Source organism: Manis javanica, chromosome 2 (assembly GCF_040802235.1).
Source record: "Manis javanica isolate MJ-LG chromosome 2, MJ_LKY, whole genome shotgun sequence".
Classification (NCBI taxonomy): Eukaryota; Metazoa; Chordata; class Mammalia; order Pholidota; family Manidae; genus Manis; species Manis javanica.
Genome location: NC_133157.1, coordinates 104,879,587 through 104,905,916, shown reverse-complemented (window position 1 = coordinate 104,905,916; position 26,330 = coordinate 104,879,587). Strand labels below are relative to the sequence as shown.

Genomic DNA, 26,330 nt, shown 5'->3' with positions numbered 1-26,330 from the left:
CCTGGGCATACCCATGTGGGGATGTCTTGGCAGTTTTGTATGTTTGCCTGAACCTCAGAAGAGAAATCTCAGCCAGATGCAAGTGGGATGAAGAAGCCATGTAAGTCTAAGAAGACAATGTGTGTGTGCAGAGTAAGAGGGTAAAACCAGGTAAAACCAAAAAACCAAACATGTTTAAAAGATGCAAGAACAAATATGAGGATCTCACAAAGAACTGAGAAGTAGCCAAGAGGTAAAGGAAAACTGAGAAAATATTATGTTGCTGAAGTAGGTCAACAATGTTACATACAACATCAGTGAATCCAGGCCTATTATTAACAAAAAAGTTTTCTATTTTTGTTCTGTTTTGTTTAAATCTTGGTGTGAATATCATAGTGCAACAGTTCTCAGACTTTCTGGTTGTACAAAATTATTGTATCCTCTTAAAAATGATTTAGGACTCAAAGGAGCTTATTATGTGGCTATATCTATTAATATTTACTCTATTAGAAATTTAAAAAGTAAACATACATATTAATTCATTACCAAATAAACGTAGTTAATATGTTATGAAGCTACTAGGTAATATATTTATGAAAATAACTTTTAAAACAAAATATTAGTGATAAGAGTGGCATTATTTTACATGTTTGCAAATCTCTTTAATGTTTGGCTTAATAGAAAACAGCTCAGTTCTCTTATCTGGCTCTGCCTTCAATCTATTTTGCTATCACACTTTATGAAGCTTCTGGAAAACTCAACTGTACTATCTTGAAAGGACAAGAGTGGAAAAGATAAATAACATCTTAAATAATTTATGAAAATAGTCTGATCTTGCAGAACCCCTGAAAGGGAATTCTAGGCATCTGGGGATTACAATTTGAGGATCACTGCGTCATAGCAGGAGAGCTTCATACTATGAGCCTCACAAATAAGCTCTTGATGTCAGCCCAAACTAGGCTGGATAGACTCAATTGTTGTTTCTGTTGGGTCTGTGCAATCGACCTCCAAAAAACCGGGATACGCATGGATGCAAAAGCAAGAGCATTTATTGGGTAGCCAGCATGCTGGGGTCTCACACTGGCAGGTGAAGACCCCAAAGTACAAGTTCATTCTCCTTTCATACACAGGAATGGGGTTGTGTGCAGAGCAGGCCGTGTGCAGAAAGGGCCGTGCGCGGAACAGGCTGTGCGCAGACCGGGCTGTGCGCAGAACGGACCATGTGCAGAGCAGCAGGGTCATGCGCAGAGCGGGCCCAGATATGACCTGACCTTCACTACAACCAACTTGTTCACCAACTATTTGGACCAGTTCCTTCTTGGTGGAGCTATACTCCTGACCACCGGGTGGGCGAGCCATCCACTCTCCACCAGCTGGGAGCATCCCGCCAGCCCCGGCAACTGTGTTGGCCAAACTTTTGCAACTCTTGCAACCTCCTCCTGATGAGACAGGGACCGTGGGTGTAGTCAGAGTAGGGTGAAGGCCTTCGGAAAAAGACCCCTACCAAAACTCCATATTAAACAATTAAACAAAGACAGAGTCACATTAATTCTCTAAAGTAAAATATCAAACTAGGAATATAAGCATTCTTCAGTAAAGATTAGTTAAAACTAAAAAGCCAGGAATAAGCTGGCCTGGAACATCCCCCAGATAAGAAAATACCTCAGCATAGCCCATGTCTTGTTTGTGTCAATTAAATGAGACTATTGTAAAATTTACTTTAGCCTGCTAAAAGGCCAAATTTATCTTTAACTTTACCCAGATGCTGCTCTTCCTCCTCCAGCCCTAATCAAGTCAGTAACTCAGCTCACCTTGAAAGCAAAACAAGCAGCCTTGACTGATATGCTCCCAAACCAAGAAACTGCTATTCTGAGAAAGGATCAAAGCAGTAAATTTCTTATGTTAACTCCGCAAAATAGTCTGAAAAACCGGTAAGAAACTTAGTGTCTCTTTGAAAATAAACACTTAGAGACCATCTGGTGGATCCACATCCCTAGCTCTTAGTCTCTCAACTGCCTATAAATCCCCTAGACTACGCACCACCAGGACTCTCTTGTCCCCTCCTGGCATAAGCTGGGATCTCTGTTCTTTCACTTTATCTCTAAATAAAAGCCTGTACCTTGCTCTCCTACCTCGACTGTTTGTGAAGCTCATTCGTCAGCTTCGTGAACAAGAACCCCGGCATCACTGATGAGACCCGTCCCCCACAAAACGAAGTCACCCACAAAGTGGAGTAGCTTGTCAAGCAAGACTCTTTAGTCAGGACTCTTCAGTTTCGAGGGTTATTTTATGGGAAATTGAGGTTGTCTGGTTGACATCACTTTTAAAATTCAGGAATGGAATTCATTCAACAAATATTTATTTGACACTACTCTAGACACAGGATATAAACAATATGCCAGAAACTACTCTAGACACAAGGTATAACAGTAAATAAAACAGACAAAAATCTTTGCCTTCATGAAGCTTCCCTTCTCTTTGGGGAGATTAGACAGTGAACAAATTAGTAAAATACATAGTATTATCAGAGGGTGGTAAGTGCTATGCAGAAAAATAATGCAAAGAGATACAGGGAATGTTGGAAGGATTTGCAAATTTCAGTAGTAGGGATAAGAAGGCCACATTTAAACAAAGACCTGAAGGAGGGGAAGGGGCCATTTGGATATCTGTAGAGTTTTTCTAGATATTTAAAAAATCATTTATTTTAATTATTTTAATATAATTATTAAATTTTATTTGTATGTGTTTAATCAAATATCTATTGTATCTAACATTGGCTGCAGGTGTAAGAAAATAAAACGCAAGAACTAACATTTGTTTAGTATCTGCCACGTACCAGGTATTTTGCTAAGTATTATATATATATATCAGGGTTGGTACTGTGGGTAAAATTGTAACATTTCCAGAGTATCTCGCCTGGCGTTAGTGTATTTGCATGTCTTCAGGGGTGGAGAGAAGTTCATCTCCATGTCAATGGGTAATTACCTGGGCAACCGAGGGTGTGTCTGAATCTGAGAGTTTAAGGGGAGGGGCTTGCTTGCTTGCTTGCATGCTTCTTCTGGAGCAGAGGGAGAGTGACCCGGCTGGACTGCAGTTTGTAAGCAATAAACAGGTTTTAAACTTTATTACTTCCTTTGACTGATGTAGGTTTTTAGAGATATTTTGCCCCAGGATTTCCTCTCCCCGGATTTACAGTACCTTCACCAAGATTTACAACTTAGTGAATTGAAGAAGGCAAAGCATATGCACACAGTTCCTGCAGCTGTGGTGTAGCACTTAAAAGGATTAATATCGGTGTGAAGTTGGAACACTATTTTGTATGCCCCTGATTTACGCTAAATTTTTCTCTACCTTCCAAAGTGAACTGACTGGTGAAGGGTACTCTTCGATCTAAAAGAGTAAGCCTGATCACGCCTTTCATAGAGCACTTGAGTTCACAAAGTGACTTCACAAATAAAGTCATTTAATTTCATAACAATTCTACCAAGGTAGTATTCTAAGAAATATTGCCTCCCACTCTGAAAAAGGGAAACAGGCTCAGAAGGCGAGGAAATATGTAAAGCGTTACACGGTAGAGTTGGGACCTCAATTTAAAATAATTTGTATACAAGCACAAAGCGTTTCCCACTGCAATGCAGCTGCTATGAGCAGCTGCTGGAATAAAAGAGCGTTATATTTCCCCGACTCAGTCCTTTCCCAGGTACACCACGGAGGGACAGTTCGATTTGACCAGAGTAGGAGGGAGGGCCTGGCAAGTGGGTGAAGTCGCACGCGGCGCTCCCCTTCTGCGCATGCGCAGGGGAGTACCAGCTTCCGGAAAGACGTCTGGGACTCTGGGTTTGCGCAGTCGCAGAGCTTCCTCAAGGCGGAACTGGGGCGTTAGGACCTTCAGCAACTTAAACACCCGGTGTAAAAGGAGGGCGGCAGCCGCGGAGCGGGGCGCATGCGCGGGCAGATTGCTCTCGTGAAGGGTTGAGAGCCGAACCGGGGCTGCCAGCTGGGCTCGGAGCGGCGCGGGGTCAGGATGGAGGAGGACGTGCTGACCACCCTGAAGATCCTCATTATTGGCGAGAGCGGCGTGGGCAAGTCCAGGTAAGGCGGGTCTGCGGGCCGGGACGAGGGCGGCGGGACTCTCTCTGCCCCCAGGGCCGCGACGGGAACGGTAAAAGGCGGCGGCCAGGCTCCGCTTGCGCCCTCACGGCCTCCCCGTCGCGCGCTCCCGCGGCCCCCCGCCCCTCCTCCGCTCCTGCTGGGTTTCCGGCCCCGCCAGGCCCCAGTTCCCGGGATCGCTTTCCCTCTTGGCGCACCAAGGGGAAAAACAGTTTCGAGGTCCGCCTTTTGGCCGGCCGGTTTGCTGCCGAGGAGCACAGGGCGCGGCGGCCGGACCTGGGCGGGAGTCCGGCGAGGGCGAGCCCTTCTCTGCCTGTCGGGTTCAGGCTGCCTGGCACCCCGCGCTTTGAGAGTTGTAACTGTCACTTTGGGATTTCTGTCGCGCTTTCCCCCAAATACGTAATGTTCTATACAGGAGGTTTTGTGACGCCTTCGGTCACATTCCTGGCCTATTTTGGTGCACTCCACTGCCACTTCTTTTATGTTTTTTTAATGAGTCATCTGTGAGAGAACTCATTGATCTTCTGACTACTTGAATAATTCGCCTTAGAATGTTAGAGCTTAAGCTGTGAGCCACCATTGCAAATAAAGTGTAATTGTTACTTCTTACTCTGCCACATCGTATAGAGGTAAAAGAAAAATTGGTGTTGCGTCTTTTCTGCCTTGACTTTTTCTTGGGCGAAAATAATATTGACAATCGGTAGAGTTGAGTGTAAGGTAAGGGTGGGTGGGTGTCGCAAGAGGGTTGTGATGTCATCCAGGTCTTTGAACAGGTGAAGTCATTTTAGTCATCTGATTATGAGTAGGTTATATTCTGGGCTGCCTTGATCTTTAAACAATATTCAAATTCCAGAGCCGTAAACAATTTTATATCTTAGCTATACCTCCTGATAAGCCTATCTTTCAAGTCACTTTCTAATGAAGTCTTTTTTTAGATACTTAAGGACTTGAAATCTAATTCTGTAATAAGTTCTCAAATGTTATATATTTTTAAAGTATGGTGGTATATTTTCAGTTTTCCTTGTTGAATGTTCTCTGTGTGTATTGGAATGAGGGATTTTGTACATTACAAGGAATTAATGAGACACTATGGGTAGCAATATTGTTTGATTTGTGTGTGTGTGTGATTTAAAGGGCTGAATAAAATTCATTTTCATGATCACCATATATTTGAGGGTTAAAAAGTTAGTTAATATATTGAATATTGTCTTATTAGGAACTCCATATACGTGTGACCTTTTATTCTTGAGATGGAACCCTCATTTAGGTTAAGGCATATGAAACTGCTGCTTTTGAAGCCAAGAATAGTTGAATGTCATTTCATGTGGCTCATGGTTGGTTGGCACTTTTTCCAAATATATTAGATGGGTGACTAGTTGAGGCATGTTAACATTTTCTGGAAGGTTAACTGGAGATACAGTGTTTAACGTGATAGAATTTCTTCCTCTAGAGTAAAATCTGTTAAGTGGATTTATTTATCCTTAGTTCCCTCCCCTCAGACAAACTTGTTTCGATCTAAACTGTGTCACGCTTTTTCTCAGTACTTGGTTGTAAATTATCAACTGCTCACTGCACAATTTTAACACCTTTAACCACCTCTCTCAAGAAAGAATTGCATCTAGGGAGGAAGTTGGCTTATTTTTCTAGCTACATGTACATTATTGGTATATGTGAGTGCTATGGAAAACAATCTTGAACACATCTTTCTGGATAGGATGAGAGTAAATGACTTTTGAAATAGAAGCATATGCTTTTTAAGGTGAGTTAGTACTAAAACTTTTGTCATGGGTCTAATCTTAAAGGGGTATTCTAACCAATGGTTGTTTCTGCTGCTTTACAGATCTCTGAATTAGTGGAAGGGAGCTATTAACTTGTGTTGTTGAGAAGTCATTGCACAGTAAATGATAACTTAACTCATTCCCATTAGTAGATTATTTTTCCAGTCTGTTTCAGACTGTTGAAGTGTAATGAGCATGTGCAATAGCGGCCAGGAAACCAGAATTATGAGACTGGTGCTGCCACTTGTGTGACTCTTGTGTGGTACTTGAACACTCTAGGTTTCATTTCTTTATTTGAAAAATGAGTTTGGAATATAAACTCAAACACTAACGTTAAACACGTGAGATTGTTTTGGCTGGCGGTGAAGTAAGGAAGTAGCAACATGTTTCAGAAACTGGAAGGTATTTTATAGAGACCTTTTATTACCTAAACTGCCATCTCTCCAGTGCTCCTTGTATTCTCTGTCCTTTTGGCAAATTTTATATGTAAATTAAGAAAGGCAGATTATTTATAATCATGCTGTTTATTATAAATTTGGTCTCCTGTAAATGGAAAGATGGTAGTTACTCCTTCTGCCTATAGCTATGGATGGAGAATATTTTGCTCCTTAATCTTTGAAAATACGAAGGCTTAAATTTATACATCTTTAGGAGAGTAAATCATTTCCTGGTTGTGGGTTCTTTTCAAAATCTAATAGAGAAATTGATTCTCTGCCAGAAACAATTGCATACATTTAGAATACATTTCAAGCTAACAATGTACCCATGGCTAAAATCTGCTGACTTGTACTTAGAGCCTGTATTAACATTTGTTGTTTTGTACCTTACCAATTCCCTGTCTTTCCTGATAAATTACCATTAATGACAAAGGTTGCTGTGAATATTAGCAACTATGTAATAAAAACCTCTGACTCAGGGTCTGGTACGTTATCAGTGTTCAATAAATATAGCCAATACCATTGTTACTATTACTACTACTCTACCAGGATCTGTGTTTTTATAATAATATTTTCTGTGGTGTTCAAGAATAAACACGTATCTTTTCTCTTCTTAAGTCATGGGTAACTGAAATCTTTAGTGAAATCTTCATTTTAAAGTTTAACATTGGGAAGAGAAGAACATTTTTAAAAGTAGTCTTTTAAGATTCTTCTAAGCGCCATCACCTAAGTGGTACTGGAAGTAAGTAAAAATAGGTACAGTCAGGAGAGTTTAATATTAAGCAGAAAGATGTACAGTTTGACTCTTCTGTTTTACCTTGCTTTTGTAGAGCTGGTTATATAGGAAATACCAGAAGGCAAAAGCAAGATAGGGAGAGTTAATCCCTCAAATACAATTACTGACCCTGGGTTTGGAAACTACCAACAGGCCATTATGTTCTGCAGTACACTCTAGCAGAAGTAATCACAGGCTATAGAAATATTCTCACATTTTTGTCTCTAATTCAGACATCTGATAGCTAGTTATTGTCTTAATTTTATAATACAAACAGGTCAATATAACAGTCTATCCTGCTTTAGGAGATAAAGTTAGGAAAGATTGATTACATTTATAAACCTAGGGCTTTAACAAAACTTAGATTTTCTTTTTGAAAAGCTTCTATTAACTGATACTTCTGCCTTTATTAAATAAAATAATTCTGGAAGATGTAAAATGTTAGAGTGCTCTCATGGTGTCTTCTGCTTTCATTTTATCCCTTCCATTCTAGTTTTGTTACCATTTCTTAGGTTTAGCCCTTTGTTACCTCTCCCCATAACCATGGCAATTGTCTTCAGTTGAGTTTCTTGTATTTTTGCTGGCACTAACTTTTGAAAATGTAGAGCAGTTCTTGCCACTCCTTTAAGAGCTTTAAATAGTCTACTTCATTTCATACATCCTGCCCAGCATTTGCCAGGATACCCCTACTCTGGCCATCAAGTGACCTTTCTACCCTCATTTTTTACTGTCTTTTATTCCCATTTAGGTAGTGGTCATTCTTCTTGTTAGAAAATGTTAAACTTTATCACACCTTTCTGTCTTTACTTGAATTCAGGGTGGATTACACATCAGCTTTTAAAAAATAATTTGCTGCATTCCAAGAGTCTTTATTTTTTCCCCTTTTGTCCATGTTAGTTAAAGCATAATGTGTTGTAGTAATCATTTTCTCAAAAGGACATTGCCAGTACAGTTAACAAAAACCCCACAAACATTTTCACATTTGGGAAATTGTGCAGGGGAACATGGGTAATATGTTTTTAGTAAACTAATTTGCTCTTGGGCTTCTTTAATTGCCTTTCCAATAATTTTTAATTCCTCTGTATATATACTTGCATTGAGGCAATATTTCTGGGAGCAGACCTACACAGGGCTCTTCATATCTGCATCTAATTTGTAGCAAAATGTAACAAGCATGAACATTTACTAAACAATTAAGACAGTCAAATTCCTAATCTTTTTCTTATCTCTTTCAGCCTGCTCTTGAGGTTCACAGATGATACTTTTGATCCAGAACTTGCAGCAACAATAGGTAAACTTGTGTTTATTCAGTAGAAATGCTCAGTATTTTCTTGCCTTAAGGCTGTTTTATTGAACTCCCCCACCCCTCCTTTTACCACCCCACTGCCTCCATGTCTGTTGAAATCTTATTTGTCTTCAGGGCCTAACTATAGTGTCATTTAATTTCTGAAGCTTTTGTAGATCACACAGAGCAAAAATAGCTTCCATATGTGTTATCTCATGGCCCTTTGTGAACACTGCAGACTATCTGTACACATACTTCTTTCCTGTACTATGGATTATCTTTTTATTTAGCAGCACACAATTTTTTGAGTATTTATTGTATGCTGAGCACTGTCCTAAGAGGTGGGGCTATCATGATGAATAGTACAGACTTGGTCTCTGTCATAATGGACCTAATGGTACTGTGTTAATTTTGTATTTTTAGCATTTGTTGCAGTGCTAAGGTAACAAATGTATCTCAGTATCTGGCATGTATTATGAACTCAACATATTTATTAATATTAGTTCTTAAAGATTGTTAGAAGCAGAAATACCTAAATGCCTTTTAAAAATGAAATTTAGATTGCCTTGATTGAAAGTGGTTTGTTCCACTAGTTTATTTAGGATATATAAGAAGATAGAGCTAAACATTTTGACATCACATGTTTAGGGAATAGATGACAATACAAAGCTATCAAGAGATAGCTTGCAGTAGTTAAAAAGAGCTGAGTCAGCCGAATAATAAGTCTTGGCTCTGCCTTGGACTAGCTATCATCGTGAGCAGGCCATTTAACTTCTTTGTCTTCATCTGTAAATTGAGAAGTTTTGGTGAGAGGTAAATACATTTTGGTGTGAGATAATACAGCTCCAAAATTTAATGGTCTGTTGAGTAGATTGTGGTAGAGGTGATCCTAGCATTATTGTAGGGAAAATAAAAACTTTCTCTTAACTGGCTTTGTTTTCATTTATTGTGTGTCTGAGTTTGTTTTTCTTTTTATTGTTAAGTAGTTTCATACTTAGAGAAAAGTTGTAAAATAGTACAAAGAATTCCTGTATATCATACTTACAAGTCCCCAAATGTTAATATCTGTTATGCTTGCTTTATCATTCTCTCTGCAGACACAGAGTTTGTCTTCTTTTTTTTTAAATTGTTTCAGAGTAAATTGAAGACTTGATGTTTGTCACCTCTAAATACTGTGTATATCCTAAATGAATGTATATATAGTCCTTCTGTATCCAAACAGATTTCCTCAACTGTCCCAACAGTATCTTATTTAGTACAAGAAGAATTGTTTCTGGCCCTGGATCCAGTTGAGGATCACTCGTTGAATTTGGTTGTCACTTTTTAAAAAATATTTATTTATTTTTATTAAGGTTTTATTGATACACACTCTTATGAAGGTTTCACATGAAAAAACAATGTGGTTACTACATTCACCCCTGTTAGCGTGTCTGCCCCGTACTCCATTGCAAGTTACTGCCTATCAGTGTAGTAAGATGCCACAGAGTCACTATTTGCCTTCTCTGTGCTACACTGTCTTCCCCCTAAACCCTCCCCACACCATGTGTGCCAATCATAATACCCCTGAATCCCTTTCTCCCTCCCCCACTCCCCTTTGGTAATCACTAGTCCCTTCTTGGAGTCTGTGAGCCTACTGCTGTTTTGTTCCTACAGTTTTGCTTTGTTGTTATGTTTCACAAATGAGGGAAATCATTTGGTACTTGTCTTTCTCCGCCTGACTTATTTCACGGAGCATAATATCCTCTAGCATGCATGCATGTTGTTGCAAACTGTAGAATTTGTTTCTTTCTTATGGATGAGTATTCCACTGTGTATATGTACCACATCTTGTTTATCCATTCATTTACTGATGGACCCTTAGGTTACTTCCACATCTTAGCTTTGTAAATAGCGCTGCAATAAACATAGGGGTGCATATGTCTTTTTGAATATGAGAAATTATATTCTTTGGGTAAATTCTTAGGAGTGGAATTCCGGGGTCAAATGCTATTACTATTCTTAGTTTTTTGAGGAACCTCCATATTGCTTTCCACAATGGTTGAATTAGCTTACATTCCCACCAGCAGTGTAGGAGGGTTCCCCTTTCTCCACATCCTCTCCAGTATTTGTTGTTCTTAGTCTTTTCCATGCTGGCCATCCTAACTGGTATGGGTGATATCTCATTGTGGTTTTTATTTGTTTTTCCCTGATAATTAGCAATGTGGAGCATCTTTTCATGTGCCTGCTGGCTATCTGAATTTCTTCTTTGGAGAATTCTCTGTTCATATACTCTGCCTATTTTTTAATCCGGTTATTTGCTTTTTGGGTGTTGAGTTGTGTGAGTACTTTATATATTTTGGATGTTAACCCCTTGTCGGATATGTCGTTTACAAATATATTCTCCCATACTGTAGGATGCCTTTTTGTTCTGTTGATGGTGTCCTTTGCTGTACAAAAGCTTTTCAGTTTGAGGTAGTCCCATGTGATCATTTTTGCTTTTGTTTCCCTTGCTCGAGGAGATGCATTCAGAAAAAAGTTGCTTGTGTTTATATTCAAGAGATTTTTGCCTATGTTATCTTCTAAGAGTTGTATGGTTTCATGACTATTCAGGTCTTTGATCCATTTCAAGTCTACTTTTGTGTATGGGGATAGACAATAATCCAGTTTCATTCACTTGCATGTAGCTGTCCTGTTTTGCCAACACCAGTTGTTGATGAGGCTGTCATTTCCCCATTGTACATCCAAGGCTCCTTTATTGTATATTAATTGACCATATGTGCTTGGGTTTATATCTGGGCTCTCTAGTCTGTTCCATTGGTCTATGGGTCGGTTCTTGTGTCGGTACCAAATTGTCTTGATTACTGTGACTTTGTAGTAGAGCTTGAAGTTGGGAAGTGTAATCCAGCCAGCTTTATTCTTCCTTCTCAGGATTGCTTTGGCTGTTTGGGGTCTTTTGTGGTTCCATATGCATTTTATAATTATTTTCTCTCGTTCGTTGAAGAATACTATTGGTATTTTGATAGGAATTGCACTGAATCTGTAGATTGCTTTAGGCAGGATGGCCGTTTTGACAATAGTAATTCTTCCTATCCATGATCACAGGATGTGTTTCATTTTATTGGTATCTTCTTTAATTTCTCCCATGAGTGTCTTGTACTTTCCAGTGTATAGGTCTTTCATTTCCTTGGTTAGGGTTATTCCTAGGTATTTTATTCTTTTTGATGCAATTGTGAGTGGAATTGTTTTCCTAATTTCTCTTTCTGTTAGGGCATCATTAGTGAATAGGAGTGCAACAGATTTCTGTATATTAATTTTGTATTTTGCAACATTGCTGAATTCAGATATTAGATCTAGTACTTTGGGGGAGTAGATTGTTTAGGGTTTTTTATGTACAACATCAAGTCATCTGCAAACACTGACAGTTTAACTTCTTTACCAATCTGGATGCATTTTATTTGTTTGTGTTGTCTGATTGCCATGTCTGATTACCAGGACCTCCAGTACTATGTTGAATAAAAGTGGAGAGAGTGGGCATCCTTGTCCTGTTCCCGATCTTAAAGGAAAGGCTTTCAGCTTCTTGCCTTTAAGTATGATGTTGGCTGTGGGTTTGTCATGTATGCCCTCTATTATGTTGAGGTAATTTCCTGGTATACCCATTTTGTTGAGAGTTTTTATCATGAATGGATATTGAATTTTGTTGAATGCTTTTTTGGCATCTATGGAGATGATCATGTGACTTGTCGTTTTTGTTGATACGGTGTATGACATTGATGGATTTTCAAATATTGTACCATCCTTGCATCCCTGGAATAAATCCTACTTGTTCATGATGGATGATCTTTTTGATGTGTTTTTGAATTTGGTTTCAATATTTTGTTGAGTATTTTTGCATGTCTGTTCATCAGGGATATTGGTCTGTAATTTTCTCTTTTTGTGTTGTCTTTGCCTGGTTTTGGTGTTAGAATGATGCTGGCCTCACAGAATGAGTTTGGAAGTATTCCCTCTTCTACTTTTTGGAAAACTTTAAGGATGATGGGTATTAGGTTTTCTCTAAATTTTTAATTTAGATGGCCGTGAAGCCATCTGGTCTGGCCGTTTTGTTCTTAGGTAGTTTTTTGATTACTAATTTAACTTCATTGCTGGTAATTGGTCTGTTCAGATTTTCTGTTTCTTCCTTGGTCAGCCTTGAAATATTGTCTTTTTCTAGAAACTTGTCCATTTCTTCTAGGTTATCCAGTTTTTTTAGCATATAATTTTTCATAGTATTCTCTAATAATTCTTTGTATTTCTGTGGTGTCCATAGTGATTTTTTCCTTTCTTATTTCTGAGTCTGTTTATGTGTGTAGACTCTTTTTTTCTTGATAAGTCTGGCTAGGGGTTTATCTATTTTGTTTATTTTCTCGAAGAATCAGCTCCGGCTTTCATTGATTCTTTCTATTGTTTGATTCTCAAGTTTATTTATTTCTGTTCTAATCTTTATTATGTCCCTCCTTCTACTGACTTTGGGCCTCATTTGTTCTTCTTCTGTTTCTAGTTTTGTTAACTGTGAGTTTAGACTGTTCATATGGGATTGTTCTTCTTTCCTGAGGTAGGCCTGTATTGCAATATACTTCCCTCTTAGCACTGCCTTCGCTGCATCCCACAGATTTTGCTGTGTTGAATTATTGTTGTTATTTGTCTACATATATTGCTTGATCTCTGTTTTTATTTGGTCATTGATCCATTGGTTATTTAAGAGCATGTTGTTAAGTCTCCATGTGTTTGTGAGCTTTTCTGTTTTCTTTATGTAATTTATTTCTAGTTTCATACCCTTGTGGTCTGAGGAGCTGGATGATACTATTTCAATCATTTAGAATTTACTGAGGCTCTTTTTGTGGCCTAGTATATGATCTATTCTTGAAATGTCCATGTGTACCTGAGAAGAATGCGTATCCTGTTGCTTTTGGGTGAAGAGTTCTGTAGATGTCTGTTAGGTTCATCTGTTCTAATTTGTTTTTCTGTGCCTCTTGTCAGTGTCTCCTTACTTATCTTCTGTCTGGTTGATCTGCTCTGTGGAGTGAGTGGAGTGTTGAAGTCTCCTAGAATGAATGCATTGTATTCTATTCCCCCTTTTAATTCTGTTAGTATTTGTTTCACACATGTAGGTGCTCCTGTGTTGGGTATATAGATATTTATAATTGTTATATCCTCTTGTTGGATTGACCCCTTTATTGTTATGTAATGTCCTTCTTTATCTCTTGTGACTTTCTTTGTTTTAATGTCTATTTTGTCTGAATCAAGTACTGCAACTCCTCCTTTTTTCTCCCTATTAGTTGCATGAAATATCTTTTATATCCCCTCACTTTTAATCTGTGTATGTCTTTGGGTTTGAGGTGAGTCGCTTGTAGGCAGCATATAGTTGGGTCTTGTTTTTTTATCCATTCTGTTACTCTGTATCTTTTGATTTGTGCATTCAGACCATTTCCATTTAGGGTGATTATCGATAGGTATGTACTTATTGCTATTGCAGGCTTTAGATTTGTGGTTACCAAAGTTTCAAGGATAACTTCCTTACTATGTAAGAGTCTAACTTAACTCACTTAGTATGCTATTACAATCTAAAGGTTCTTTTTTTCCCCTTCTTTTTTTCTTCCTCCATTCTTTATATATTAGGTATCATACTCTGTACTCTTTGTCTATCCCATTTTATTATCTCTGATGACAGCTGTTTAACCTTAGGAACACTTCCATCTATAGCAGTCCCTCCAAAATACACTGTAGAGATGGTTTGTGGAAGGTAAATTCTGTCAGCTTTTGTTTATTTGGAAATTGTTTAATCCCTCCAAATTTAAATGATAATCTTGCCAGATGAAGTATTCTTGGTTCAAGGCCCTTCTGCTTCATTGCATTAAATACATCATGCCACTCCCTCCTGGCCTGTAAGGTTTCTGCTGAGAAGTCTGATGATAGCCTGATGGGCTTTCCTTTGTATGTGATATTATTTCTCTCTCTGGCTGCTTTTAATAGTCTCTCCTTATCCTTGATCTTTGCCATTTTAATTATTATATATCTTGGTGTTGTCCTTCTTGGTTCTCTTGTGTTGGGAGATCTCTGGATCTCCATGGCCTGAGAGACCTTCTCCTTCCCCAGATTGGGGAAGTTTTCAGCAATTACTTCCTTAAAGACACTTTCTATCCCTTTTTCTCTCTCTTCTTCTTCTGGTACCCCTATAATATGAATATTGTTCCATTTGGATTGGTCACATAATTCTCTTAATATTCTTTCATTCCTAAAGATCTTTTTTTCTCTCTGTGCCTCAGCTTCTTTGTATTCCTCTTCCCTAGTTTCTATTTCATTTATCGTCTCCTCCACCATATCTTATCTACTTTTAATAACCTCAGTTGTGTTCTTCAGTTATTGGATCTCCATCCTAAATTCATTCCTGAGTTCTTGAATATTTTTCTGTACCTCCAGGAAAATGTTTATGATTTTTATTTTGAAATCTCTTTCAGGAGTATTATTAATTCAGTCTCACTCAGTCCTTTCTCTGGTGTTTAGATTCTGCTTTGAACCAGGTTCCTTTGACATTTCATATTTGTATGTGGCCCCCTCTAGTGCCCAGAAACTCTACTCTCTGGAGCTGCCCAGCCTCTAGATCGATGTCAGGGCTCACAGGGGAGTGGTCCTGGTGCCTGGGAGGAGGAAAGAGCTGTTTCCTGTTTCCCCACTGTTATGCCTGTCTTCTATGCCAGAACCAGTGGGCCAAACACACAGGTGTAAGTCTCTATTCTTGTGTTTATATCTGCTGTGGGTGGGACTTCCCTCTGGCTGGCCTAATGCCAGGGCAGGGACTGCCAGTTTGTGAGCCAGCTGCAGGCTAACCAGGAGGAAGACACAGCAGGCTGCGTATCATGGTGGGCGGCCTTGCAGTTGCATAGCCAGCCAGGGGGATGGCGTTCCTAAAGATTGTTTAAGTTCATAAGCTGCTGTGCAGAGTGGACCCAGACAATTTTGTCTACCTGTCCTTTCTCCTGAGCAGTAAGCTCTGTACAATCATTTCCCCTTTAGCAGCCCTCTCGCTGTTAGGAAGTCTCTCAGACTGCCCGCCCAGCTCAGCCGGATATGAATTCCTGTTTTCCACAAGCAGTTGGAATCTCCGTCTCTCCAGGTATTCCACCTGTGTTAGCTTCCCAACCCCACCAATCACCAGAGCACCATGCAATGTAGGTTTGTGCTCCCAGAGCAGATCTCCAGGGCTAGGTGTTCAGCAGTCCTAGGCCTCCACTCCCTCCCTACTCTGTTTCTCTTCCTCCTGCCAGTGAGCTGGGGTTGGGGGAGGGCTTGGGTCCTGCTGTGCCATGGCTTTGGTACATTACGCTGTTCTATGAGGTCTGCTCTTTTCTCCATATGTATGCGGTCTGGTGCAGCCTTCTTTCCTGTTGCTCTTTCAGGATTAGTTGTATTAATTATATTTTCATATTATATATGGTTTTAGGAGGAGGTCTCTGTCTCATCTCTCACACTGCCATTTTTAATCCAATCCCCTGGTTGTCACTTCTTTTCAGTGTCTTAATCTGGAGTTCTGCAGTCTTTATCTTTCAGAGTGTTGACATTTTTGAGGAATACACAGAAGTCACTTATTTTGTAGACTACCCTGCAGTTGCATTTGTCCATTGTGTCCACGTGGTTAGATTCAGGTTATGTGTTTTTCACAGAAATTTCAAAAAAGTACTTCTCAGTACATGGCACATTTTTGTATCATTACTGGTAATGGGACCTTGTCTACTTAAGGTTATGTATACCAAGTTTCTCCATTGTGAAGTGTCATCTTGTCATTCTAACTATGGTGGTTATCAAGTGGGGATTTTTCAAATCCATCCTCCCATGTACATTTCTTGTTTAGAATTCTGTAAGGTAGAGCTCTTCTTTGTTCTTTCTATCAGTGTGAATTCATAGTGTGTCTAAATGTTTAATAAATTATATTGGACATTACTTAGCTTTTGTATGACATTAACATTTATAGGTTTATGTGTGTCACAGAAAGTTGTTTAAAACACTAGTAATTAAAAATCCCTTTTAATTTGCTTTGGTATATTATTTGCTCCTTTAAAAAATTAGTTGGTAGTAAAACTTTGTTTTGCTCAGAACATTCCTATAACAGATAGCGAGGAGTAGAAGACTAGTAACTGGCAGGAAATAAAGTTGGATAGAGTTAAAATTTAACTAAAGGAATGATCTTACATGTAATATAATAAAGCTGTCTATGTTCATTTTAAACCCAAATAGAATCTGGGGACTTGCAGAATGACAGATCATGTATTGTCCTTATGCTAAAAAGGCTTTGTCTGCTTTAAAAACAAATACCAAAATTGTGGCATAGTGTTGATAATATACATAACTTTCCCCAACATATGGGCACTGAGTCTTGAAAAGCATCTTACACTTAGGCTTCAGATTATTTTCTGCCTAAGGCTATAACCAATATACAAATACGTTTTTAAAAGAAAAACACTTAGGGCAAATGTTATGGCCTTGTGAAAACTTTTTGTGGAAAATTAATATTTTACCTCACAGTAAAATAGGAAAGCACACCTTTATTTTTCAGTAATATTGTGACACACTCAAGTTGCTGTTGTGTATTAAGTATTTTTTAAAGATAACTATGAGATTTTGGTTTGAAGATGCTACTATAGAGTTGGCTTTTCTTTTGTTTTCTGGCAGTTAGCTTATAACAACAAAGAGGGGAGGAAACTAAAACATAAACCCCATATTCCACAAAACCAGAAAACAGCTCAAATCCAAAGCCACAAAATAGGTGGAAAGGCTGCCAGTAGCAGTGGAGGTGAAACAGGGTCTTGTGCGAGGACACAGAGTGAGAATGGCACAGTGCAGAGCTCAAAGCCAAACAAGAGGTGCTTCTGAAGTTGAGAGGCCCACTCTGAGGGGCAAAACCTAAATCCTTTGTTTGCAAAAGCAAAACGGATTTCTTAAGCTAATGATGGGAATTTTCTTGTACTTTATTCTAAGAAATTGGGAAGGTGAAATGAAAACAAGGAGTCACACAAACAAGTCATCTCTGTATTTGTCTGTCTTTGTTGCAGGAGGGGAAGAGATGCCTTTGTGCTGTAAAAAATCTCTGGGCTGCCTATCTCCATTGGCTATTTAGAAATAAAAGACTAATTTTTTGTTGTTTTATTTTTTAATTATTGGCTGATGATTCCCATTTGGAACGAGACCATCCACCCCTTCCAGCCTCAGGTCCATCAGAAGGAGTCAAGTTGGAACCTTGGAATTCAGCCTGCTTCTGACAAGACCTTCCTTCACACCCATCTTTCCTCTCCACACATTTTTCATCTTGTCATTAAGGACCATCAAGCACCATACTGGTTTCCCCCTTTAACTAGTCGCCACAGAAAGCCCTGGCTTCCCTGACTTTGTCTTCATCCCCAGATTCTAGTCTTATAAGGCTTTGTACATCATCTTTTCTCATCCCCAGCATCCACAGCTTCTGAGCTCTTGAAATATATCTACTCTGTCCTGTGGAGTAGCAGAGCACTCATCACATTTCATTGCTTGTGACGTTGTAAACTCAGAGTTGGTAATCTAGGTCCTCTTAATTTTGTTCTCCGCTGGATCCTTAAAACTTGAATTTCTCTTGATGCCCCCCTCTGCTGATATCTTCCTTTCCAATTCCCCTCAACCCCCTGAGAAATAAAAAGGAGATAAAGCAGGAATTTTTATATTCCTTGATGAGAAGGGGAAAATTGATTTAAAGAGGTTAAGCTCTTGCCTATCTAGACTTTAATAAGAGAGCTGAGACTAATTCCAGGATCCCAACACCTAACCTGATATTTTTTAAATCACATCACAGTAATCTAACTTAGTAATACAGAGAATCAAACAGAGTTGAGCAGAATGTCAAAAATGCTAAACTTAAGAGGGAAGCAGAAAAATTAAGTATATCAGTTAATTTGACATGAATTGATCCAGTTCTAACCATTCAGATTGTCAAATGGAATTGAAAAGTACTTAAAACAAATAAGGAAAGGTTGAAGATAAATGAACAAGCCAAATGCAAACAGTACAAAAGCAGAGGTGGTAATTTAATTTAAGGTGGATTTAAGAGTAATGCAATGGACATTACAATAAAGGGCTCAAATTATTAACAGACCAGCTATAATAGTTGTAAACAGGTAGGCATGAAACATAAAAGTTATATCTAAAAGGCAAATCTGTTCAGAACACAAGAGAAGAATTTGATGAAAATACAGTTCGATTAGATTTGTTACATTGCTTTCCTAATTAGATCCAAAAGACACAAATAGGAAATAACAGAATCAACAAATCTTTTCAATGAAGAACTCTCAATAAGAGCCCTTGGAGAGGGCAAGTACCTCAACATAATAAAGGCCACATATGACAAACTCCCAGCCAACATAATACTCAACAGTGAAAAGCTTTTAGCTTTTCCCCTAAGATTGGGAACAAGACAAGGATGCCCACTCTCCCCGCTTTTATTCAACATAGTACTGGAGGTCCTAGCCACGGCAATCAGACAACGCAAAGAAATAAAAGGCATTCACATTGGTAAGGAAGAAGTCAAACTGTCACTGTTTGCAGATGACATGATGTTGTACATAAAAAACCCTAAAGAATCTATTCCAAAACTACTAGGACTAATATCTGAATTCAGCAAAGTTGCAGGGTACAAAATTAATACACAGAAATCTGTTGCATTCCTATACACTAATGATGAACTAGCAGAAAGAGAAATCAGAAAAACAATTCCATTCACAGTTGCATCAGAAAGATTAAAATACCTAGGAATAAACCTAACCAAGTAAGTGAAAGACCTGAAAATTACAAGACACTCTTGAGAGAAATTCAGGCACTAATAAATGGAAACTTATCCCATGCTTTTGGGTAGGAAGAATTACTATTGTCAAAATGGCCATCCTGCCTAAAGCAATCTACAGATTCAATGCAATCCTTATCAAAATACTGACAGCATTTTTCAATGAACTGGAACAAATAGTTCTAAAATTCATATGGAACCACAAAAGCCCTGACTAGCCAAAGCAATCCTGAGAAGGCAGAATAAAGCAGGGGGGATCTCGTTTCCCAACTTCAAGCTCTACTATACAAAGCCACAGTAATCAAGACAATTTGGTACTGGCACAAGAACAGACCCATAGACCAATAGAACAAACTAGAGAGCCCAGATATAAATGCAAGCACATATGGTCAATTAATATACAGTGAAGGAGCCATGGATATACAATGGGGAAATGACAGCCTCTTCAACAACTGGTGTTGGCAAATCTGGACAGCTACATGTAAGGGAATGAAACTGGATTACTATCTAACTCCATATACAAAAGTAAACTCGAAATAGATCAAAGACCTGAATTGAATGTAAGTCATGAAACCTCTAAACTCTTAGAAGAAAACATAGGCAAAACTCTCTTGAATATAAACATGAGCAACTTCTTCATTAACGTATTTCCCCATGAAAAGGAAACAAAAGCAGAAATGAACAAGCAGGACAATATCAAACTAAAAGGCTTTTGTACAGCAAAGAACACCATCAGTACAACAAAAAGGCATCCTACAGTATGGGAGAGCATATTCATAAATGACATATCCGATAGGGGGTTGACATCCAAAATACACAAAGAGCTCATGTACCTCAACAACCAAAAAGCAAATAATGTGATTAAAAAATGGGCAGAGGATCTGAACAGACACTTCTCCAAAGAAATTCAGACGGCCAACAGGCACATGAGAAGATGCTCCACGTGGCTAATCAGAAAAATGCAACTTAAAACCACAATGAGATATCATCTCACACAAGTTAGGATGGCCAATGTCCAAAAGACAGACAGTAACAAACGCGGGCAAGGATGTGGATAAAGGGGAACCCTCCTACACTGCTGGTGGGAATGTAAATTAGTTCAACCATTGTAGAAAAAGCAGTATGGAGGTTCCTTAAAAAACTCAAAATAGAAATACCATTTGACCCAGGAATTCCACTTCTAGGAATTTACCTTAAGAATACAGCAGCCCAGTTTGAAAAAGACAGATGCACCCCTATATTTATCGCAGCACCATTTATAATAGCCAAGAAATGGAAGCAACCTAAGTGTCCATCGGTAGATGAATGGATAAAGAAGATGTGGTACATATACACAACGGAGTATTATTCAGCCATAAGAAGAAAACAAATCCTACCATTTGCAACAACATGGATGGAGCTAGAGGATATTATGCTCAGTGAAATAAGCCAAGCGGAGAAAGACAAATACCAAATGATTTCACCCATCTGTGAGTATAAGAACAAAGCAAAAACTGAAGGAATAAAACAGCAGCAGAATCACAGAACCTAAGAATGGAGTAACAAGTTACAAAGGGAAAGGGACCTGGGAGGATGGGTGGGAAGGGAGAGATAAGGGGAGTTGAAAACAAAGGGGGCATTATGATTAGCATGTATAATGTGGCGGGGGGGAGGCACGGGGAGGGCTGTGCATCACAGAGAAGTAGTGGCTCTATAGCATCTTACTACGCTGATGGACAGTGACTGTAATGGGGTTTTGGGGGGGGAACTTGGTGAAGGGGGGAACATAGTAAACATACTGTTCCTCATGTAATTGTAGATTAATAACAGCAAAAAAAATAAAATAAAATAAGCCAGGCCGAGAAAGAGAAGTACCAAATGATTTCACTCATCTGTGGAGTATAACAGAAAGCAAAATCTGAAGGAACAAAACAGTCGCAGTCTCACAGAACCCGAACCCAAGAATGGACTAACAGTTACCAAAGGGAAAGGGACTGGAGAGGATGGGTGGCCAGGGAGGGATAAGGGGAAAAGGGGCATTATGATTAGCACATATAATGTGTGGGGGGCATGGGGAAGGCAGTTTAGCACAGAAAAGACAAGTAGTGGCTCTATAGCATCTTATTGTTTCGATGGACAGTGACTGTAATGGGGTATGTGTTGGGCCTTGATAATGGGGGGAAGCTAGTAATGACAGTGTTGCTCATGTGATTGTATATGAATGATACCATAGTATAAAAAAAATCTTAAAAATAAATGACATAAAAAAAAAAAGCCCATGGAGCAGTTTTACATAATCAGTCTTGGACTTGGCAGCTAAGTAAATCTTAAATTGGAAAAAAGCAGACATCTTACAATACATGCGTCCTGATAATTCTTCCAGAAAATATTTTTGATCTATTCCTAGCATAGGAGTTGAAAGCAATATATATTTTAAAATTATCATATAGTAAAATTGACTTTTTTGGTATACAGTTCTTTGAATTTTAACTTACTTATTATAACAAATGTCTATGGTCATATAATCACTAATACAGTTGGGATACCAGATGGTTCCATTATCTCTAAAAGCTGCCTAGTACCATCCCTTTTCAGTCACCCTTTTTCCCTTCCTCAGGCCTCTGGCAACCACTGGTCAGTCTTTATCACTATAGTTTTTCTTTTGAGACTGTTATGTAAATGGAATATAGTATGTAACCTTGAGTTGCTCTCCCTTTTAAATATTATGAGTAATACTGCTATGAACATTGTTGTATGAGTACCTGCTATCCTGTTGTCAGTTCTTTTGAGTATATGACTAAGAGCAGAATTGCTACATTATATGTAAATTCTATTTTTAGCTCTTGAAGGAAATGCCAAACTTTTTCACAGTAGATGTATCATTTTACATTTCTACCAGCAATGCAAAACGGTTCATATTTCTCCATATACTTGTCAACACTTGTTATTTTCCATTTTTTAATTTTTAATCATAGCTTAATGGCTGTGAAACACTATCTCATGGTTTGGATTTGCATTTCCGTAATTGCTAATGATGTTGAAGATCTTTTCGTGTGCTTGTTGGTCATTTGTATATATTCTTTGGAGCAATATCTATACAAGTCTTTGCCCATTTTTAAATTAGGTTGTTTTTGGTTGTTGAGTAGTTCTAATATTCTGGATATTAATCCCTTACCAAATACATGATTTGCAAATGTTTTCTCCCATTCTGCGGGTTGTCTTTTTTTTCTCTTGATATAATGTACTTTGATGCATGTACGTTTTTTTAATTTGATGAAGTCTGTTATATCTATTTTTTTTGATGGGTCAAAATGTCTTTTTTTTGTATTAATAATACACAATTATACGAGCAACATTGTGGTTAGTAGATTCCCCTCATTATCAAGTCCCCAACACATATCCCATTACAGTCATTGTCCATCAGCATAGTAAGATGCTATAGAGTCACTACTTGTCTTCTCTGTGCAATACTTCCTTTCCCTTGACCCCCTACATTATGTGTGCTAATAGTAAAGTCTCTTTTCCCCTCATCCCTCCCTTCCCACCCACACACTTCCCCCCAGTCCCTTTCCCTTTGGTAACTGTTACTCCATTCTTGGGTTCTGTGATTCTGCTGCTGTTTTGTTCCTTCAGTTTTTCTTTGTTCTTATACTCCACATATGAGTGAAATCATTTGGTACTTGTCTTTCTCTGCCTGGCTAATTTCACTGAGCGTAATACCCTCTAGCTCCATCCATGTTGTTGCAAATGGTAGGATTTGTTTTCTTCTTATGGCTGAATAATACTCCGTTGTGTATATGTACCACATCTTCTTTATCCATTCATCTACCGATGGACACTTAGGTTGCTTCCATTTCTTGGCTATTATAAATAGTGCTGCAATAAATATAGGGGTGCATCTGTCTTTTTCAAACTGGGCTGCTGTATTCTCAAGGTAAATTCCTAGAAGTGGAATTCCTGGGTCAAATGGTATTTCTATTTTGAGTTTTTTAAGGAACCTCCATACTGCTTTTTCTACAATGGTTGAACTAGTTTACATTCCCACCAGCAGTGTAGGAGGGTTCCCCTTTATCCACATCCTTGCCTGCATTTGTTACTGTCTGTCTTTTGGACATTGGCCATCCTAACTTGTGTGAGATGATATCTCATTGTGGTTTTAATTTGAATTTCTCTGATGACTAGTGATGTGAAGCATCTTTTCAAGTTCCTATTGGCCATCTGAATTTCTTCTTTGGAGAAGTGTCTGTTCATATCCTCTGCCCATTTTTTTGCTTTTTGTTTGTTGATGTGTGTGAGCTCTTTGTGTATTTTGGATGTCAACCCCTATCAGATATAGATATATCATTTATGAATATGCTCTCCCATATTGTAGGATGCCTTTTTGTTCTACTGATGGTGTCTTTTGCTGTACAGAAGCTTTTTAGTTTGATAAAGTCCCACTTGTTCATTCTTGTTTTTGTTTCCCTTGCCCTTGGAGATTTGTTTATGAAGAAGTTGCTCATGTTTATATTCAAGAGAGTTTTTCCTATGTTTTCTTCTAAGAGTTTTATGGTTTCATGACTTATATTCAGGTGTTTGATCCATTTTGAGTTTACTTTTGAGTATGGGGTTAGTAATCCAGTTTCATTCTCTTTCATGTAGCTGTCCAGTTTTGCCAACACCAGCTGTTGAAGAGACTGTCATTTTCCCAGTGTATATCCATGGTCCCTTTATTGTATATTAATAGATCATACATACTTGGGTTAATACTTGGACTCTGTTCTGTTCCACTGGTCTGTGGGTCTGTTCTTGTGCCAGTACCAAATTGTCTTAATTGCTGTGGCTTTGTAGCAGAGCTTGAAGTTCGGAAGCAAGATCCCCCCTGCTTTCTTCTACCTTCTCAGGATTGCTTTAGCTATTCAGGGTCTTTTGTGGTTCCATATGCATTTTATAACGGTGTTCCAGTTCGTTGAAGAATGCTGTTGGTATTTTGATAGGAATTGCATTGAATCTGTAGATTGCTTAACACAGGATGGCCATTTTGAGAATATTAATTCTTCCTACCCAAGAGCATAGGATGAATTTCTACTTACTACTGTCCCTTTTACTTTTTCTTAAGAGTGTCATATAGTTTTCAGGGTATAGGTCTTTCACTTCCTTGATTAGGTTTATTCCTAGGTATTTTTTTCTTTTTGATGCAATTGTGAATGGAATTGTTCCTCATTTCTCTTTGTGCTAGTTCATTGTTAGTATATAGGAATGAACAGATTTCTGTGTATTAATTTTGTATTCTGCAACTTTGGTGAATTCAGATACTAGTTCTAGTAGTTTTGGAGTGGTTTCTTTAGGGTTTTTTAGGTACAATATCATGTCATCTGCAAACAGTGACAGTTCGACTTCTTTCTTACCAATTTGGTTGCCCTTTATTTCTTTGTGTTGTCTGATTGCTGTCGCTAGGACCTCCAATACTATGTTAAATAGAAGTGGGGAGATTGGGCATCCTTGTTTTGTTCCTGATCTTAGAGGTAAAGCTTTCAGCTTCTCACTCTTAAGTATGATATTGACTGTGGGTTTGTCATATATAGCCTTTATTATGTTGAGGTAATTGCCCTCTATACCCATTCTTTTTTCTTTTTTTTTTTTTTTTGGGAGGGCATCTCTCATATTTATTGATCAAATGGTTGTTAACAACAATAAAATTCTGTATAGGGGATTAAGTGCTCAATGCACCATCATTGATCCATCTCAAGCCTAATTCTTGTCAGTCTCTAATCTTCTGAAGCATAACGAACAAGTTCTTACATGGTGAACAAATTCTTACATAGTGAATAAGTTCTTACATGGTGAACAGTACAAGTCATCACAGAAACTTTCAGTTTTGATCATGCATTATGAACTATAAACAATCAGGTCAAATATGAATATTTGTTTGATTTTTATACTTGATTTATATGTGGATCCCACATTTCTCCCTTTATTATTATTATTTTTATTTTTAATAAAATGCTGAGGTGGTAGGTAGATGCAAGATAAAGGTAGAAAATAGTTTAGTGTTGTAAGGGAGCAATTGTAGATGATCAGGTGTGTGCCTGTAGACTATGTGTTAATCGAAGCTAGACAAGGGCATTAAAACATCCACGGATGCAGAAGATTTCTCTCAAAACGGGGGGGTGAGGTTCTAAGCCTCACCACTGTTGATCCCCAATTTCTCACCTGATGGCCCCCCCTGCGACTGTGCCTGTCTTAGGTTGTTCCTCCCTTAAGGAATCTTACCCATCTCTGGCTAACCAGTCATCTTCCGGGGCCATACAGGGAGATGTAAAGTTGGTAAGTGAGAGAGAAACCATATTGTTTGAAAAGGTTAGCTTTTTACTTCTTTGCAGATTTATGCCCTGTGGCTTCTATGCCCAGCATTTGTCTTGAGGTATCTTTACCACTTGGAGGAATTACGATACTCGGTAAATTCGATATGAGGCACGAAATCTATTTAAGGGTTGTAATTAGGAAGGAAGAAGAAAAGCTATAGAGGTAGCAGATGGAAGAAAACACGGGAAGATTGATTATTTCTTTGACATATCTTCTTGTAGATTAACTTAAGCATGTATAGGTTTAAAACTACTAACTAAATTGCGCACATACATTAACGTAATAGGAATACAGTTACATAACCAAAGCAGATCTATAATTACCAGCCATCTCCAGTGAAGCCAAGAAAACCAGTTAGGCACCCTAGGCATTTGTGAAAATTTGTCTGTGATATGATGGATATTGTCCAACTGTACTTGAACAGTCTGAGAGAAATCAGACAAATTAAAACAACCCATTCCTGGGAACGGTTCACATCCCATATATTCTTTTAACCGTAGATAGTCTGTAGTTGTAAGATTTTGGAGCGCTACAACTTGCACTTCTCCTAATTCTTGGTTGAGTTCCAACAGTATAGATCCAGTCAAATTTGTTGTTTTACTGTATGCACAGGCCAGCTTAGATATCTCCTTCTTCATTCCAATGGCAAGTCTAGGAACCGGTGGGATGGATGCAGCTACAACTGCAGCATCGCCTGGATCTTTGTTGAGGTTTTTTGATGATCATCTTCTGGTATGAGTCTTCCAGAGAGTGCTGATGTTGGAAGTTGTTCTTCATATCGTATCTTAGTTCATTTTCTGGGTAGCCGAATTAGGCTTTGATCCTCTGT

At 38.4% G+C, this 26,330-nt stretch overlaps 1 protein-coding gene and 1 long non-coding RNA gene across 3 annotated transcripts in view; both read left to right on the top strand.

Annotated features, from left to right (window-relative positions):
- The first annotated feature begins 3,606 nt into the window (after positions 1–3,606).
- RAB18 (RAB18, member RAS oncogene family) overlaps positions 3,607–26,330 on the top strand; it is a 50,878-nt gene continuing 28,154 nt past the window's right edge. The window contains exons 1-2 of one of the 2 annotated variants that reach the window (XM_017664362.3): positions 3,607–4,071; positions 8,315–8,370. In XM_017664362.3, the coding sequence (XP_017519851.1) occupies positions 4,004–4,071; positions 8,315–8,370 (124 nt within the window). In that variant the 5' untranslated portion in view covers positions 3,607–4,003. The remainder of the gene's footprint in view (positions 4,072–8,314; positions 8,371–26,330) is intronic. The other variant, XM_017664361.3, reaches the window with a different exon arrangement.
- On the top strand, positions 8,377–17,525 carry LOC140847777 (uncharacterized). The gene is made up of 2 exons (XR_012127940.1): positions 8,377–15,490; positions 17,424–17,525. It is a non-coding gene; the product is annotated as an uncharacterized lncRNA (long non-coding RNA).